Below are 19,642 nucleotides of genomic sequence, written 5' to 3' on the forward strand. Positions count from 1 at the left end.
GAACGGATCCGGACCCATTCATTTTTAATGGGGCCAGAAAAGATGTGAACAGCACACGCTGTCCGCATCCACACTTCTGTTCCGCAAAAAAATAGAATATGTCCTATTCTTGTCTGCAGACACGGACAAGAAAAGGCATTTCTATTTGAAGTGCTGGCGATGTGCGATCCGCAAAATGCGGAATGCACATGGCTCGTTGCCCATGTTTTGCGGACCGCAAAACACTTAGACGCTGGAATGGACCCAAATGGAGTAATATTAGTATGTTACAAGAACATTGTATAGTAAGTGACACTAGTGGAAGAAAACACGTTCTGTACTCCAACTGGGTGAAATTTTCTTATTTATTTTCTCCTTTTTATACACGTTTAAATTTGTCGCACGCAGTGTCCTCTCCTCTACTAGTTTGTGATTAAAGGGGTTTTCCGAGATATATTTTTATTGATGACCTATCCTCAGAAATGTTATCGCTGCAGCCAGCCAGCAACAGATATGACCTGTTCCCCTTGTGTGAAATGACCATTTGTCTTCTCCCTGGGCAGAGACACGTCAGCAGAAGTGACAGATCCTCTCTGAACTCTAAGTTTGCTGTTGGTGCGCATGTGAGCCTGGTTAGAGCATTCAGAGGGTTTGTACCAGGAAATGTTTCTAAGCACCTGATCGGCGGGGGTCTCAAGTTCCTCGAATGAATAGAGCGGCATTCAAGCATCCCTGCTGCTGCTCCATTTTTTCTTTATGGGACTGCTGGAGATCACGGTGTAGAGCGAGCGCTCAGTTACCTCCAACAGTTCCATAGATAATAAATGGAGCAACAACGAGCATGTTTGCTTGATTTACGGTACATTCACTCTAGCGTTAGTGTGATCCGGCAGGCAGTTCTGTCGTCGGATCTGCCTGCCGGATCCGCCGATCAGTGTGACAACTGACAGCATTTGTAGACGGATGCGGATCCGTCTACAAATGCATTGCAAGAACGGATCCGTCTCTCCGCTTGTCATGAGGATGGACAAATCCGTCTTGCAGTCTTTTTCACGGATCCGTCCTTCAGTTGTTTAGCAATGCTGGATCCGGCACTAATGCAAGTCAATAGGAATTAATGCCGGATCCGTCATTCCGGCAACTGATCAGGCATTTTGGACGGACATAATACCGCAGCATGCTGCGGTATTATGTCCGGCCAATAGGCCTGACAGTGACTTAACGGAAGGCATACCGATGCAAACTGAACGGATTTCTATCCATTCAGAATGCATTGGGATATGCCTGATCAGTTCTTTTCCGGCATAGAGCCCTTTTGACGGAACTCTATGACCGAAAAGAATAACGCTAGTGTGAAATTACCCTTATTGGAGGTGCTCAGGACCTCCATATTTGTGATTGGTGGGAGCCCCATCAGTCTGACCCCCATCGATAAATACCACATTTAGTGGAAAATTGTTCTAGCAGTGGCCGGGTTAAGTAATACTTTGCTCACTGGTCAAAACTCTTCAGTCTGCTATACAGGTCATCCATAGTGAGTAGATTCCAGGAGGCGGGTTATAAGATATTATCCAGATGGTACTATGTTCCAACCAGATTGCAGAAAATGTTCCCATCCGCGTCTCCTATTTGCTGGCGCTGTGACTCCGGTATGGGCTCCATGATGCACATATTCTGGGATTGCCCAAAAATTAGTCCTTTTTGGCAGTTGGTCCATAAGACCTTATCCTCAATTTTCCGATTTACGATACCACACACCCCTGGTTTCTTCTTATTGTTTCTCTCGGATCTGCCAATGAGTGTGCTCCGGAAGTCATGTTTGTGCTCCCTGGTGATAGCGGCTAGATCATGTATCCCTGCGAGATGGAAGCTCTCTGCGCCTCCGACTATCAGTTGTTGGATCCAAAAGGTGGAGGAGATCCGGAGAATGGAGGAACTCCCCTCGCAGCTGAGAGCCAAGCATAAAGCCTTCCTTGATTCATGGGCCCCCTGGTTTTCTTTTCAGGAGTCTCAGGAGTTTCAGGACCTTTTGGCCTAAGCTGCGGATCTTACTCTGTACTCTGTGGGTTTATCTACTATTCAGTACCCACCCCCCCCTTTAGTGTCTATTGTTTGTATGTATTGTTTCCCTCCTTCTGTTGTTTATTGTCTAAGATTGCTCTTTCTAGTCTGTGTGCATTTATGCGCTTTACTCTTCCTGGTAACTTTGTTTTTATGCCAGGATTATGTTATTATTTTTTTTTAGCCTGATGTGGTTATGGATCAGTCGAAAGGGTTCCTGCTCAGGCGAGGTTCCTATCATTATACCACAAGTGCCACTAGATATTGCTATGTTAGTTGACGTATAAGGTGATATCGTTGACGTGCTATATCTCTGATACAATGGTTGTACTGTATGACTTTGCTAATGCACAATTGGACTTCCGTATTCATTTAAATAAGGAATAAAAAAAAATAAAAAAAGTAATACTTTGCTGTTTGACTAGTTGATTGCATTGTGGTAGAACAAACATGCTTGAGTGTAAAGCTCATCTGAGGATGAGTGCATATCTTGTCTGTACATACTGTCATGTCTTGGCAAACCTGATTATTAGGCCTTTAAGGTGTTGACCTCATTTCTTAGTACTAACTTTTCTTTTTCACATAGTTAGGCTTGGCAAAGAAACTTGCCGCCCTAAAATATGTTCTATTCTTTCCTCAGATTCCGGGTATTTGGATGGTTTGGAAGAAAAGTCATTTTACTGCCGTATCGGGTAAGCCGAAGTTAAAGTGAATCTCTGATTCGGAGCTACTTTCAAGGGCTTGTGGAAGAATGCGGGTGGGGATTTGGCAAACATCCCCACTTGGCCAGACCTGTAAAGGGAAGCTTACTTAGGCTACTTTCACACTAGCGTTCGGGGCTCCGCTTGTGAGCTCCATTTTAAGGCTCTCACAAGCGGCCCCGAACGCATCCGTACTGCCCTAATGCATTCTCAGTGGATGCGGATCCGCTCAGAATGCATCAGTCTGGCAGCGTTCAGCCTCCGCTCCGCTCAGCAAGCGGACACCTGAACGCTGCTTGCAGCGTTCGCGTGTCCGCCTGGCAGTGCGGAGGCAAGCGGATCCGTCCAGACTTACAATGTAAGTCAATGGGGACGGATCCGTTTGAAGATGACACAATATGGCAAAATTTTCAAACGGATCCGTCCCCATTGACTTTCAGTGTAAAGTCTGGACGGATCCATCTGAACTACTTTCACACTTAGAATTTTTTCTAAACTATAATGCAGACGGATCCGTTCTGAACGGATCCCATCGTTTGCATTATAGGAGCGGATCCGTCTGTGCAGACACCAGACAGATCCGCTCTGAACGCAAGTGTGAAAGTAGCCTAACCTGCTTCTCGGCTGTGGCTCCCCGTTCCTTTATCATGACGTTAGAGGAGCCGGTCACCGCCATGACAACTCTGATTGGAGACTCTCGCTATTGTGAGGATAGGCTGTCAATTTTGTCGCCACAGAGAACCCTCTTAAATGCTAGGTGACTGCTGAAGAGTATACGATCAGGCCCAGACTTTCTGTCTAGAGAATTTAGCGTTGCCTGCTTTTCCTATAGGTGTTTGCTCCTGTCTCAGTAGGTTTGGGCATTGCAGGGATGTGTTTTACTAGCTTGCATCTGTCGCACTGACTGCCTGTAAAGAAATTCTGCTCATTACGGCTCCTGCTAAAAAGGAGTTGTGAGAAAAAGATTTGTAATCTGCAGGCACCACTTCTTATTCTGGTAGGATTGCTTGTGAGGTTCATGCTGTGTATGACAGCGATTTTTCCATGCTGTTCTACCTTTAATCCAGTGTTCCTCAACTCCAGTCCTCAGGGCCCACCTGCCGGTCATGATCTGAGGCTATCCCACAGAATGAATACCTGTGGTGAGTCCTGATGCACTGACACTAATTATATCACCTGCTCAATACTAAGGAAATCCTGAAAACATGACCAGTAGGTGGGCCCCGAGGACTGGAGTTGAGGGACACTGCCTTAATCCACTTGTAATTCCCTCCCTATGGATTTACTGTAGCGTTCCGCTCTGGCGGCCGGATATGTGTCTCATCATAGAATTATAATTTCTTCAAAATTGACTTGGACAGAGCCTATTATAAAACCACATCCCCGCTGTGGGGTGTACTTTGGGAAGTCCGTTTTTTTTTGTATTGTATGCGTGCCCAATATCATCAGGGTATTTCACAGCTAGTCAAATGGGTAAGAAGCTACAGATGACAATCTATTGTGCATGGCCTGTAGTAGGGGACTAAAGGAAAGGACATGACTGCAGGATAGGTCTATATAGGGGCTGAAGGCACAGATTTTAATTAAGTAATTACTGCTGAGGACAGTGATTGGCTGCAGCAGTCACGTTCTCTTAACTGCAGAAGATGGAAGCGAGATGGACTTTCTTGGAAAGCCCTTTTTAATGTAAAGTAGAGCATTGCTTGTCATTTCTAGGTCAAATGCTTACGAAATACATGTATTGTAGTTCTGGGAACATTTCCAGGAACAACTTCTTGGAAAAAAAAAAAAAAGTGTCAGAACTGCATGCATCTTAAAGCTGTTTTTTCTGCGGCTTTTGCAGCATCGGTCACTCAGTTTATAGCCTAAAGGGATGCATTGTAAGACGCTCCTTAAACAGTCAGCTGGCCATAAAGTTATATATAATTTTACATTTTTTTCCCCTGCCTCATCAGTGCAGTCTAATGACTTAATTTGCTTAACTGAGTTCCCAGAAGAAGGCTTTGTGAATTCAGTCAACACCATAATTATGGACTCCTTGACTACCACTCCTAGGTCTTTTTACTGCACCTGTTGAAGTGCTTTGTTCTGCACATAGACGGCAGAGCCCCTATTCGAGGCGGCAGAAACTGCATTTCTTACTGTTCGAGACCGCTCGATCTTTGTATACAGTAGTCTTTTATGGCAGTTTTTGGTGTAAATATCTCCAGCCCACCTTTACCACGGCTGATGGGATCACCTAGTTGGCATATGATCTGGAAATGTATTAGTGCCACACTTCTGTTAGGGTACTTTCACACTAGCGTTATTCTTTTCCGGTATTGAAATCCGGTAAAGGGTCTCAATACCGGAAAAAAAAACGCATCAGTTTTGTCCTAATGCATTCTGAATAGAACGCAATCCGTTCAGTATGCATCAGGATGTCTTCCGCTCCGTCCCTTGTACGGTATTTGACTTGCTGCGGTATTTTTTTCCAGCCAGGATCCCAGAACAATATTGCACTTGCTGGATCCGGCATTAATTTCCATAGAGATGTATTAATGCCGGATCCAGTACCAAGTGTTCCGGAAACTGTCACATCGCCGGATTCGGTTTTCCTGTCTGCGCATGCGCTGGCATATAGAGGAGCTACTTTCTCTTTTGATCTTTGAAAAAATTTAAATACCGGATCCGTTATTCTAGATGATACCGGATGAGACGTCTAACAGATCCAGAAAAAAAAGCTATCCGTTTGTATACGGCCTGCCAGATTCTAATAACGTTAGTGTGAAAGTACCCTTAGAAAACGTGGCTTATTAAGCTCACAAGAAGCCAAAGTGGGTCATGCTGACGCCTGGCGTGCTGCAGATTTTATCGATGGGCCTTTAGAATTCTGTCTAATAAACCATCGGTTTGATCCATGGCCGTATTTGGGTACTGCCAGACTTTCAAGTTTTTTTATGCAGTTTTTGAAGCCAAAACCAGGAGTGGATTGAAAAAAGTGGAGAAGTTATGTCTGCCCTTAATACTTTCTCTCCTGTTATGATCCACACTTGATTTATTTATTTTTTCTTCAAAAACTGCATGAAAAAGCCTGAACGTGTAGCAGCGGCTTTATTCTGTTCCAGACCTCAACCAGGTGGTCTCTGCATCAGGTGTAAAGATGGAGTGGACAAACAGCTCAACATTAAGGCGTCTTCCTGTACAGTACGTTGTCTGGGTAAATGACTGGTCCCAGAGCATCCTGCTATACAGCCTATTGTTTCACGTTACGACAGCATGTCCTTCACATGCTGAATTCAGCCGAGTGTGCATGTGCTGTGATTGGGGAAAGGGGAGTAAGATGCCTGCCAGGAACCTGTGGTGGCAATATAAAATGAAAATCCTCCAATACGTTGCCTGGATAATTTGCCGCAGCAGGTCCCAATGGTGATGTGGGCTTGATTCACACTTAGTTCAATGCGTCTTATAGGACCGTGAGCACAAGGCTGCTGTGTTTTATATTTTTTTATGTGCCTGTACCACCACTGACGTTTGTGAGCATAATAAAAAACCTGTTTACATACACTTTGGCGACCGTGCTTCACTATCAGAGCAAATTTTCTGTAGAATTGCCTATCGGTGAAAAAAGAACAAGAGGAGCTCGTAATGATGGTATTCGTCTGATGTGCTTGTATATCCACGTGCGCTTGTCAGTGCATGGGATTAATGATAACAATACTTCACTATCGATATGATTTTTGACATTCCACAGGTTCGAGTGGAGGAGGAGGTCATCTGTGGAGACTAATATTTTACCTATATGTGTAGAAGTGGATGGTTTTGATTTGTAGTGGCTATCTTGTAAATTGCTAACAATCGTGAGGTCCTATAAGACGCATTGAACCTGTGGTGGCAGCTCATTATCCTTCAGAAGAAAGGAAGGGACATGTCAAAATAATTTTTTCCTTCAACATTGGCAGAATGAAGGTCAACCCATCATCCAATGCAAATTGGATGGTCTTCCAGTCCTGCTGAATTGATGGGTTTGGCTGACCATCGTCTAATACGTGTGGCCTTCTTTAGTCTCAATACAGTCCTTCAACTAACAAAAGTAATAGCGGACACCTAATTTAGGGTTTCTCTTTACGATGAAAATATATATATATTGTAGTTTAAAAAAAATTGAAACGGCAAGAAAAAAAAAACTGTGTTTAGCTAGTTTTATGCCTGACTCAGACGTAGCGGATGACAATTTTGTCCACTTTGTCCATAGCTGGATATACAGTGGCGGAAATAATTATTTGACCCCTCACTGATTTTGTAAGTTTGTCCAATGACAAAGAAATGAAAAGTCTCAGAACAGTATCATTTCAATGGTAGGTTTATTGTAACAGTGGCAGATAGCACATCAAAAGGAAAATCGAAAAAATAACTTTAAATAAAAGATAGCAACTGATTTGCATTTCATTGAGTGAAATAAGTATTTGAACCCTCTAACAAAAAAAGACTTAATACTTGGTGGAAAAACCCTTGTTTGCAAGCACAGAGGTCAAACGTTTCTTGTAATTGATGACCAAGTTTGCGCACATTTTAGGAGGAATGTTGGTCCACTCCTCTTTGCAGATCATCTCTAAATCCCTAAGGTTTCGAGGCTGTCTCTGTGCAACTCTGAGCTTGAGCTCCCTCCATAGGTTTTCGATTGGATTAAGGTCCAGAGACTGACTAGGCCACTCCATGACCTTAATGTGCTTCTTCTTGAGCCACTCCTTTGTTGCCTTTGCTGTATGTTTTGGGTCATTGTCGTGCTGGAACACCCATCCACGACCCATTTTCAGTTTCCTGGCAGAGGGAAGGAGGTTGTCGCTCAGGATTTCACGATACATGGCTCCGTCCATTTTCCCGTTTATGCGAATAAGTTGTCCTGTGCCCTTAGCAGAAAAACACCCCCAAAGCAAAATGTTTCCACCCCCATGCTTGACGGTGGGGACGGTGTTTTGGGGGTCATAGGCAGCATTTTTCTTCCTCCAAACACAGCGAGTTGAGTTAATGCCAAAGAGCTCTATTTTGGTCTCATCAGACCACCTTCTCCCAGTCACTCTCTGAATCATTCAGGTGTTCATTGGCAAACTTCAGACGGGCCTGCACATGTGCCTTCCTGAGCAGGGGGACCTTGCGAGCCCTGCAGGATTTTAATCCATTGCGGTGTAATGTGTTTCCAATGGTTTTCTTGGTGACTGTGGTCCCTGCTAATTTGAGGTCATTAACTAACTCCTCCCGTGTAGTTCTAGGATGCTTTTTCACCTTTCTCAGAACCATTGACACCCCACGAGGTGAGATCTTGCGTGGAGCCCCAGAGCGAGGTCGATTGATGGTCATTTTGTGCTCCTTCCATTTTCGAACAATCGCACCAACAGTTGTCACCTTCTCTCCCAGCTTCTTGCTAATGGTTTTGTAGCCCATTCCAGCCTTGTGCAGGTCTACAATTTTGTCTCTGACATCCTTGGACAGCTCTTTGGTCTTTCCCATGTTGGAGAGTTTGGAGTCTGCTTGATTGATTGATTCTGTGGACAGGTGTCTTTTATACAGGTGACTAGTTAAGACAGGTGTCCTTAATGAGGGTGACTAATTGAGTAGAAGTGTCTAACCACTCTGTGGGAGCCAGAACTCTTAATGGTTGGTAGGGGTTCAAATACTTATTTCACTCAATGAAATGCAAATCAGTTGCTATCTTTTATTTAAAGTTATTTTTTCGATTTTCCTTTTGATGTGCTATCTGCCACTGTTACAATAAACCTACCATTGAAATGATACTGTTCTGAGACTTTTCATTTCTTTGTCATTGGACAAACTTACAAAATCAGTGAGGGGTCAAATAATTATTTCCGCCACTGTAGATGGAGAGATGGAGAGTCTATTGTAGGGCGCCATAACTATGTCCTAAAACACCACGGCACTCAAATTGTAGTTGAAATGTAAAGTAGAGTTTTATTGTTCCATCCAGTTACATAAATTAGACATTGCCAAATTTCGGGTCTCTCCCAGGACCTTGTTCACGGCCAATGAGTCAGGAGATGTGGGCGCAGTGTTGATGGATGGGGGCTGCGTCCAAGTGTCCTGACTCAACTATGATCCGAGTGCTGTGGTCTTTTAGGACATTATAAGCGGGAAATTTCTCTACCATTGAGCACCAGAGCGACATTGATATGTCATGGTGCCATCCATTTCCTTTTCTTCATTGGATGTCAGAACTTGTTCTAGAAAAAACCATGGGATCAGTTCTGGCCTTGATTTCTCTCCGATGTTTCTGCACCACCCTGGAATTAAACTACAACAGATGGCTGGATATACGGCCTGAAAAATGGAAATTCTAGAATAATAAATGCTGTATTTGTAAAATTTATATAGAAAATGATGCACTATTTGTTATGAAAGACACAAAAATCATGTTAACCATTATAAAAGCTGTGCCCGTTGTATCTGCTCAAGCAGAAGTTGCTAAAAATTGTGCAGTCGTGGTGACCCAGAATGCCTGCAGTACTCAAGGGTTAATCCTTTTGTGCGCTGTTTATATGGACTGCGGAGTAATCATCAAGAATGGTCCAGAACTGTCATGAATGAGTTTCTGACTCATGAATGACTCGGCCGCCTGTGAGAACAATGGATGCTCGCAGGCAGCCGATCGATGTGCTGTAGACAGGGCGCCTGCCATCAGACGAGCTCCTCATTGAGAATCCAGGAGTTGTCGCTGAGGTTTTAATACATGCAGACGAAGCGCTTTGATTCTGTCTGTTTTACATAATAAATGACTGCGCAGAAAATGTTCTAGCACTTAGTCATCTTTGGGTGCAAAATGAAGGAATAAGGTTACCAGGGCGTGATCCAACAGAAGCTCGGAAACCATACATTGTCCCCTGTGCAGCAGGTCCCGATATAAGAAGAAATGGGAAAGCGCTTCCCTGCCTCCATACCTGCAAGGAATGATTGCTATAGTAGCATTAAAGATTTATTTATTTTAATTTTGACCAATAAAAAAAACGCTACACCTGTGGCCAACCTAAAGCTGGTGTCCTGTTCCTAGCACATATTATTAGGCCGGGTCCACTGGGCAATTATATCAAATGACATATAAAAATATTGTGCCCTCTGTATAATGGCAGCTTATTGTGTCATAATCTTTTCATTTAGCCATTAAAAGGTATCAACCACTGAGTAATCTCTTCTAATAGCAGCTAAAAGAAAGAATAGAGCGGACACATGCAGATTCATTAGCAGCCACTGATGGCGGGGGGTTGTTTGTTACATAATTGGCACAACGTTTTTTCCTTGTGTTTGCTTTTTAATAGTCCTTTGATGACGATATTCTGCCCTATTTTCATGATAGTTGTGATTTAGCCTGTAAATGCGGGACTTAGGCTACTTTCACACCAGCGTTTTTGCTGGATCCGTCATGGATCAGTAAAAAAAACGCTTCAATCCTGATAATACAACCGTCTGCATCTGTTATGAACGGATCCGTTTGTATTATCTCTAAAATGACCAAGACGGATCCATCTCTAAAACCATTGTAAGTCAATGGGGGACGGATCAGTTTTCTTTTGTCAGAGAAAATGGATCCGCCACCATTTACTTACATTGTGAGTCATGACGGATCTGTCTTGTTCCGTACCATATCGTGGACAGAAATTCTGTCCGCGATCGTGAAGCCGCTAAACTGAACGGAATGCAATCTAGTGCACTCCGTTTCGTTCAGTTTTGTCCCCATTGACAATGAATAGGGACAAAACTGAAGCGTTTTGCTCCGCTATTGTCATCCTATGACGGATCTCAATAGCGGAAAGGGAAAGCGCAGATGTGAAAGTAGCCTTAGGTTAAAACTCCGGCAGTTTAGCCGACGCAGGTTGGGTGCCTGGTTATCAGACCACCAGTAACCCTGAGAAGACAGAAGCGGTGTACAATCACTTCTGTCTCTCTCCGGCAGAATACAGGCAGGAGCACGACAACGGTGATGGACCATGTGATTGGACCATGTGATGTGACGTCACCACAGGTCCTTTAGCCGGCATCTCATGATTAAAGAAGTAAGGAGATCGGCAACTACGTGATCAATAGGAGAAGGTGAGTTAATTATTATTTTTTTTTTAACCCTCAATTGACCTTCTACTAAGCATTCTGTATTAAAGAATGCTATTATTTTCCCTTATAACCATGTTATAAGAGAAAATAATTACATCTACACAACACCTAACCCAAACCTGAACTTCAGTGAAGAGGTTCGGGTCTGGGTACCACAGTCAGTTTTTTATCACGCGCGTGCAAAATGCATTGCACCCGCGCGATAAAAACTGAACAACGGAACACAATCGCAGTCAAAACTGACTGCAATTGGGTACCTACTCGCGCGGGTTTGCCGCAATACACCCGGGACGCATCCTGAACAAATCCGTCACGCCCGTGTGAACCCAGCCTAAGAAAAATAATAGCGGACACCTAATTTAGGGTTCCTCTTTACGATGAAAATATATAAATATCGCAGTTTAAAAAAAAATTAAACGGCAAGAAAAAACCCACTGTGTTTGGCTAGTTTTATGCCTGACTCAGACGTAGCGGATGACAATTTTGTCTACTTTGTCCATAGCTCGATATAGATGGAGAGATGGAGAGTCCATTGTAGGGCACCATAACTATGTCCTAAAACACCACGGCACTCAAATTGTAGTTGAAATGTAAAGTAGAGTTTTATTGTTCCATCCAGTTACATAAATTAGACATTGCCAAATTTCGGGTCTCTCCCAGGACCTTGTTCACGGCCAATGAGTCAGGAGATGTGGGCGCAGTGTTGATGGATGGGGGCTGCGTCCAAGTGTCCTGACTCAACTATGATCCGAGTGCTGTGGTCTTTTAGGACATTATAAGCGGGAAATTTCTCTACCATTGAGCACCAGAGCGACATTGATATGTCATGGTGCCATCCATTTCCTTTTCTTCATTGGATGGCAGAACTTGTTCTAGAGAAAACCATGGGATCAGTTCTGGCCTTGATTTCTCTCCGATGTTTCTGCACCACCCTGGAATTAAACTACAACAGATGGCTGGATATACGGCCTGAAAAATGGAAATTCTAGAATAATAAATGCCGTATTTGTAAAATTTTGATAGAAAATGAAGCACTATTTGTTATGAAAGACACAAAAATTATGTTAACCATTATAAAAGCTGTGCCCGTTGTATCTGCTCAAGCAGAAGTTGCAAAAAATTGTGCAGTCCTGGTGACCCACAATGCCGGCAGTACTTAAGGGTTAATCCTTTTGTGCGCTGTTTATATGGACTGCGGGGTAATCATCAAGAATGGTCCAGAACTGTCATGAATGAGTTTCTGACTCATGAATGACTCGGCCGCCTGTGAGAACAATGGATGCTCGCAGGCAGCCGATCGATGTGCTGTAGACAGGGCGCCTGCCATCAGACGAGCTCCTCATTGATAATCCAGGAGTTGTCGCTGAGGTTTTAATACATGCAGATGAAGCGCTTTGATTCTGTCTGTTTTACATAATAAATATCAAATTTATCAAGAGGCCTGTGCCTAAGGCGCTTGACTATTTTTGGACATGCTGTTGAAGTGAACAGAGGGAGCCGCACATGCACGACCACCCCTCTATACCTGGCCGAGTGTGGCGGGGAGCAGGTCCTAGAGGTGTCAGACACGTATGTCATATCCTGTAGATATGCCATACCCCAAATGGCAATACCCTTTTAAAGGGGTTGTGCCATTAACATTGTCTACATTTTTCCAACCAGTACTTTTGTAATTGCACAAAATAATTTTTTTTGTATAGCCACTAAATTTAAATAAAATGTATCTGTATAGCGTCTACTACTGGGTGTTCTTTTCCTTATTATTTTTGTCCCCCTCACTGAGGTGGTCGCACATGCTCAGTTTATATATCTTCTGTCAGAAGCTGTGACAGTTGCAGGGAAAGAAATACAGCAGAAAAGACACTCCCCCTGAGCTGTGATAGGGAGAGCTGAGACACGCCCCCTGAGCTGTGATAGAGAGAGCTGAGACACGCCCCCTGAGCTGTGATAGAGAGAGCTGAGACACGCCCCCTGAGCTGTGATAGGGAGAGCTGAGACACGTCCCCTTATCTGCAGCAGAAAAGACACTCCCCTGAGCTGTGATAGGGAGAGCTGAGACACGCCCCCTGAGCTGTCAGCTTGATATAAATCTAGTAGAGCAATGAATGGGGAGATCTCTGGATCCATGTGAGGTACAGGGCTGGTTCTAGCTTTATTAGAAACAGGTTGTCTGTAGGTACTATATGATGTCTGATTTTCATGTTTTACATTACTCATGGGATAACCCCTTTAATGACTGTTTTATACTGACTTGTGAAGGTCAGTCTGACCATTGTCTTTATTTCTCGGGTATACCTCACCATGTAAATTGCTTTATGTTGGGCCAGAACATTGTTGTTTTTTCATTTTCTTCATTCTGCGTACAGATTTGTAGCTCTTTTTATTACCATCATCGGTCTTTCACATGTATTTATCGAATGTACACTTCACTTGGGCCTCATTTGGACCAGTGATGTGTCCAGTCTGCACAGGTTTATGTGCAGAAACCATGTTGCAAATGTGAACAAAGTCTTACAGCTATAGCGAACTTATCATAGTTAATATGGTTGAAAAAAGACATAAGTCCATCAACTTCAACCAAGGGAGCTCCAGCAGAGCTCCGTCTTACAATGCAGGTGTCAGCAACCTCTGGCACTAAAGCCGTTGTGAAACCATAACTCCCAGCATGCTCTATTCACTTCTATGAGAGTTCCGAGAACAGCTAAGCAATACTGCATGTTGGGAGTCGTAGTTTTACCACCACTGGTGTGCTAGAGGCTGATGATCCCTGGTATAATAATGAGTCAAGCACTGGAGTGACAAACTCTTAACCAGGAAAGATCTTCATGTGAATGATGTGCCCTTCAGTAAAATCATATGATGCAGCCGGGTTCCCCATGACGGCAATGATAACTGGCTATATAAAATATTCAGAGCCATCCATAAGTGCCTGCTCTTGAATGAGAGCTGGGCTGCACTATGTCGGCGGGGCCACTACACAGTAGATGGAGCCTTCTTTCCTCCCAGCGCAGGCGCGCCCCGCTCCTCCTCTTCCAGCCCTGCGATGCTCCGCTGGGCTTTCTCACTGTAAACATCTGGTTTGAAGGCATCTGCAGCCAATCACTGGCCCCAGCGGCGACCCACTCATGACAAATGGTCACTTGACACAAGGGGTTCCAGTCTCCGCCATGTCCAGTGATTGGCTGCAGGTCGTGTCAAACTGGATGTTTACAGCAAGGGAGTCCAGCGGAGCAGCCCAGGCTGGGGGAGAAGGAGGTAAGTAAGCTCCCCTTTACAGATGGCTCGGCTATTTCCGTCTGCCCCGTAGATATGGATGGGAGCAGGGGCTGCGCGTGCATGGTGCGCTCCCATTCACATCTATGGGAGCAGCGCTTGGTGGTCCTCCAGCCACAGCTCTCCCCGCTCCGTTCTCGTTGTATGTGCGGGTCCTAGCGATATGCCCCCATTGTCTGAGATGGGAATACCCCTTTAAACCCCTGAAGCAGACCCGCTGTGTCCTGATGGGTTTCTCAGCAGGGTGACATGAAAGCTATTCCTCATGGGACTTCTGGGAAATCTATAAGGCTAGCATAGTTAAACCCCTGAAGACCATGATGAAACACCCTATTCTGGGTGATTGCACTTGGAACATCTCTTATCCATGAGGTGCAAAGAAAAGGAGTCCATAGCAGAACTGGTTGCTTTGGCCAACATTCACATTCAGGCTATGTTGACATCTGTGCTGGAGGGTCCCCCAGGATACAGCGCCATTCTTCATGTCACTGTGATTTACATCGCCGCCATTGGTGTCCATCGCGTGACTTGTGGTTCTGTCCATTTTCATTTATTTTTTTTCTCCTATGACAGACTAGAAAACCAGAAATTATTACACAAATGAATTCAGCCTAACGTGTATTGCTTCCTCACAGTTTTCAAAATGTCTGCTAACGTTCAGTGAATGGAAACATTGCCCTTGGTGACATAGTCCTGGTGACGTAGCTTGTGACCGTGTATGAACAGAGGCTTCTGTTTCTGCTGGGTTGAAAGGGGTTGGCCAGGATTTTACTACTGATGGCTTATCCTCAGGATAGGCCATCAAGATTTCATGGCGGGCGTCCAACACCTCGCACCCCTACCAATCAGCTATTGCAGAGTAGCTTTGGTAGTAGACGTTCGAGCTGGAATTAAACAGTTCTGTCCATTGAAGTGATTGCAAGCAGTGCTGCAGTAACCCGGTTCATCCACTACACGATGGATGGCGCTGTGTAGTTCTGGTGCTGACTTTCGATGCCAGAGCCAGCCTGAAATAACTGATTGACGGGGTGTCAGATCCCACCAGTCACATATTGTCGGCCTATACTGAGGGTATGTCCTTATGCCCCCCTGGATTAGTTATTTAAATTTATTTAACTAAATTTCTTGATAAAATATAAAACAAGCAATAAATGATGTACATCAATCATAAACTATCACCGAAGATATTGGCAGATGTTAAGACTTTTTAGTGAAATAAACTAAAATAAATAATGCAGGGGGCACGTTCTGCACTATTTAGAGCTTGATGTGTGATATGGCTATGCTAATTATGACATGTAGTATGAGACGAGAATAAAATATTTTTCTGTTATGGAACTGAGCTGTAATGACAGACACATCCCACAGATGAGAGTGGCGCTGTTCCTCAAATAAAACTTTTTTTTTTTTTCTTTTGTAATTTTTTAATTATATTTGGAAATATTTTATGATTGTTTTTTGCTTTTGCCGTGTTATTGTAAGGCAGTTGTTTTATCTTTTGACTATAGACTGCTTTTGTTCACGTATATTTTCTACACCTTTTCGTGTCTCTTCAGTTGTGGGCGTGAGTCTCGAAAATAAATTTCTTACCAGCCATTCCGCTTCACACCGTATCTGATCCGTGTTCAGACTGAGGAGAGCACCGTGGAGCAGCTGTGCTGCGTACTGTTTGCGGAGCGAGTGCACTCCGGTTATGAAGGTATGTATAGCGGCCAGTTACTGGTCTGTGTTGGGGCTCCTTAGGAGCACGGTGACTCTCACATTAGTAGTTTTGCGGTAGAACCTGCCATATGTTCTATGATTTATTTTCTGGAAACAGTCCTGGTAATGGCACTTCGCCTCTGCCGTCCCTTGTCATTAGTGCAGGAGTAGTTCCCATTTATCATTGTCAGGTGTCTTTATTTTCCATCTGGTTGCTCCTCTCTGCTAAGGCTACTTTCACACTTGCGGCAGGACGGATCCGACAGGCTGTTCACCCTGTCGGATCCGTCCTTCCGCTATTTTGCCGTGCTGCCGGACCGCCGCTCCGTCCCCATTGACTATAATGGGGACGGGGGCAGAGCTCCGGCGCAGTACAGCAGTTCGCGGTGAGAGGCCGCCGGACTAAAAAGTCGGACATGCAGGACATTTAGTCCGGCGGCCTTTCGCCGTGCACTACCGTGCTGCGCCAGAGCTCCGCCCCCGTCCCCATTATAGTCAATGGGGACGGAGCGGCGGCACGGCGAAATAGCGGAAGGACGGATCCGACGGGGTGAACAGCCTGTCGGATCCGTCCTGCTGCAAGTGTGAAAGTACCCTAATACTGGAGCAGCAGGGCCTCCGCGTCACAATGTTTCCAATTTGATCCTGGAGATATTTTGGCAGATATCCCCCAGCAAAAAACATCACATGGCGGTATTATTCCCCCATGAGGGGGCACCTCTCTGATATTTTTAGTAAGTTGCACTGGTTATGTGTTATATTAAAACTGCGTTGTGCAAAATGAGTAAATTGTGTTGTGTTTTTTTTAGCTCCTCGGATTCCGGCAGATAAACGCATCTTCACCACCACTCACACCCCAAGCTGTTTGTTCCAGGATGTCGATGAAAGGTGAGCGGACTGCAGAAACCTATGTCCCGACTTGGAATGCGTTCATCCCTTTAAGGGAACATTCACACGACCGCATGTATTTTCCAGTCCGTAAAGCGCAGATCTGAAAAATACGGATACTGCATCTTCTGCGTGCTTTCCACATCCGCATGTCTGTTCCGCAGGAGATAGACCATGCCCTTTTCTTGGCCGCAAATCCGGACCACGGACCCATTGAAATCAATAGGTGCTCAAAAAATGTGAATGGCACACAGATAGTATCCGCATTTTGCAGACCACAAAATACAGTCATGTGAATGTACCCTTACCCTCATCTTTGTGCTTTGCTCCCCACAGAGCCGTGCCCTTGTTGGGCTACCTGCCTCAAGACCTCATTGGCACTCCCATTATTCTGCATTTGCATCCAAGTGATCGCCACCTCATGCTAGCTGTGCACAAAAAGAGTATGTATATATTACCGTATATCCATTCCAGGTTATGCACTGCTGCAGAAGAGTCATTAAATGTCTTACCTGGCATTCGTATAGCACAGAGCTTTGCCCACCCCATCAATGCCTGTCTCCAAGCACACATATACTAGCGTCAGTCCATAGAAGCAGTCAGGAAGTCGTACAGGTGTGCCTGAACATCTTAAAGGGGTTGTCTAACTTCAGCAAATATCGTGTAGAGCACTTACTAATGTATTGTGATTCTCCTTATTGCTTCATTTGATGGCTTGATTCATTTTTTTCCCCTCATATTATACACTGCTGGTATCCAGGGGTTATGATAACCCTGCAATCTATCAGCGGTGGACCTGCTTGCCTACTGTAGGAAAAAAACGCCAGCCTCTCTGGTGGCCAGGACCATGGGAGTGCACATACAGTAAGCCGGAGCTTTTTCTCATAGTGTGCAAGCACGTCACAATACATTAGTACGTGCCTTGTATTAACTTTCTCTACATGAAAAATGCCATTTGAAGTAAGACATCCCTTTTAACACAAATTCTTTGGTCACGTGGTTGTAATATCGCATTGCGGTTGTGAACGTGGTTATGTTACTACATGCAACCGAGACATGACAGTTGCTAAAAATCCAAACCTGATGGATTTTTGATTGCAAATCACCGGAGACTTTTTAATGTATGTTGTGAGTGTTCACCAAGTAACCAGGCTTATACCGTGACACAGCGGTATTTCTTCCAATTTGACACAGCCTTTTAAGGGTTTTTCTAGGTCATCTCTACTGATGACCTTTTTTTATGGATAGGTCAGTCTGAGTCCCGGCATGCCCTATGATTGCTTGAAGAGGCTGCGGTGTTCTGGTGAGCGCTGCGGCCTCTTCCTAGCCCAGGGGCGTCATGTTTATCGGTTACATGACCCATGTTCAGCTTAGTCTACTTTCACACTCGCGTTTGGTGCGGACCCGTCATAGATCTGCACAGACGGATCCGTTCAGATAATACAACCGCATGCATCTGTTTGTATTATCTTTAACATGGCCAAGATGGATCTGTCTTGAACACCATTGAAAGTCAATGGAGGACGGATCCGTTTTCTATTGTGCCAGATTGTGTCATAGAAACGGATCCATCCCCATTGACTTACGGATCCGTTTGGCTCCGTTTCGTCAGACGGACACCAAAACGCTGCAAGCAGCGTTTTGGTGTCCGCCTCCAAAGCGGAATGGAGACGGAACGGAGGCAAACTGATGCATTCTGAGCGGATCCTTATCGATTCAGAATGCATTAGGGCAAAACTGATCCATTTTGGACCGCTTGTGAGAGCCCCGAACGGATCTCACAAACGGAAAACCAAAACGCCAGTGTGAAAGTAGCCTTAATCCCATTCAAGTCAATGAGCATGAGCTGCAATACCAAAAACGGCCACTATACAATATACAGTGCTGTGCCAGAGCACAGGGGCGGACTGGGAACAAAAAGTGGCCCTGAAAAAAAACCTGGTAAAAGTGGCCCCATGTTGCTGGTAGATCCAAATTGACTGAAGACGGGGCAACATAGATAGGTAGGGTCAACATATGTAGGCAGGGACAGCAATACCATAGTGCAGGGCAATATACCTCCAGAGATGAACCAAATATTAGAGTGCAGCCCAAAATACTGCTACCTATGCAACAGTATTCAACTGTATCGCTGTCCTGAAGATGTCAATACAGTTGAATTCAGGGGGGCACTTGCGGCTGCTGGTCAGGTGCGTAAGAGAGAATCATTTCATTATGAACCCAGCTGTCGGCTATGAGGAGGGCTTAGGTGGCCCTCCTAGGCATTGGCCCACTGGGAAATTCCCTTGTACGGTCTATTGCCAATCCGCCGCTGCCGGAGCACCACAGCCTCTTCAAACAGCTGCTCGGCGCCCGGAGTTGGACCCTCGAGTTGATGACCTTTCCTAAGGATAGGTCATCAGTATTGTACTCCCGGACAGACCCTTCTGCAGGCATCTAGGTTCACTTAGCAGAAGATCTACAATATTGTCATGATCACTAGAAGTGATTAAAGGGGTTTTCCCATCACAATAATTTCTAACTTTGGAATACCCACCCAGTGTGTTGTCCAGAGGTGACCAGGGTTACCAGTATAGCCGAGTGGACTGTCCTACGCTGTTTGTGTAACTATTACATCTAACAGGAAGGGAAAGGAGTAAAACTCACTTCCACATGATTGTGTTCTTCTCTAGTTCTGCAGTATGGAGGACAGCCGTTTGACTTTTCTCCAATACGATTTTGTGCGAGAAATGGAGAGTACATCACCGTAGACTCCAGCTGGTCCAGCTTCGTCAACCCCTGGAGTCGAAAAGTGTCTTTCATCATTGGAAGACACAAAGTGCGGATGTGAGTGTGGCATGTGTATAATATGTGCTTAGAATGTGTGTATCTACAGGTTCTTCTCAAAAAATTTGCATATTGTGATAAAGTTCATTATTTTCTGTAATGTACTGATAAACATTAGA

At 44.7% G+C, this 19,642-nt stretch overlaps 1 protein-coding gene across 1 annotated transcript in view; it reads left to right on the forward strand.

Annotated features, from left to right (window-relative positions):
- PER2 (period circadian regulator 2) overlaps positions 1-19,642 on the forward strand; it is a 101,146-nt gene that overhangs the window by 44,899 nt on the left and 36,605 nt on the right. Inside the window, 5 exon segments of the mRNA XM_040427839.1 lie at positions 2,681-2,732; positions 15,665-15,807; positions 16,619-16,697; positions 17,034-17,140; positions 19,370-19,523. Coding sequence (XP_040283773.1) covers positions 2,681-2,732; positions 15,665-15,807; positions 16,619-16,697; positions 17,034-17,140; positions 19,370-19,523 — 535 coding nt within the window.

Source organism: Bufo bufo, chromosome 4, assembly GCF_905171765.1.
Source record: "Bufo bufo chromosome 4, aBufBuf1.1, whole genome shotgun sequence".
Taxonomy (NCBI): Eukaryota; Metazoa; Chordata; class Amphibia; order Anura; family Bufonidae; genus Bufo; species Bufo bufo.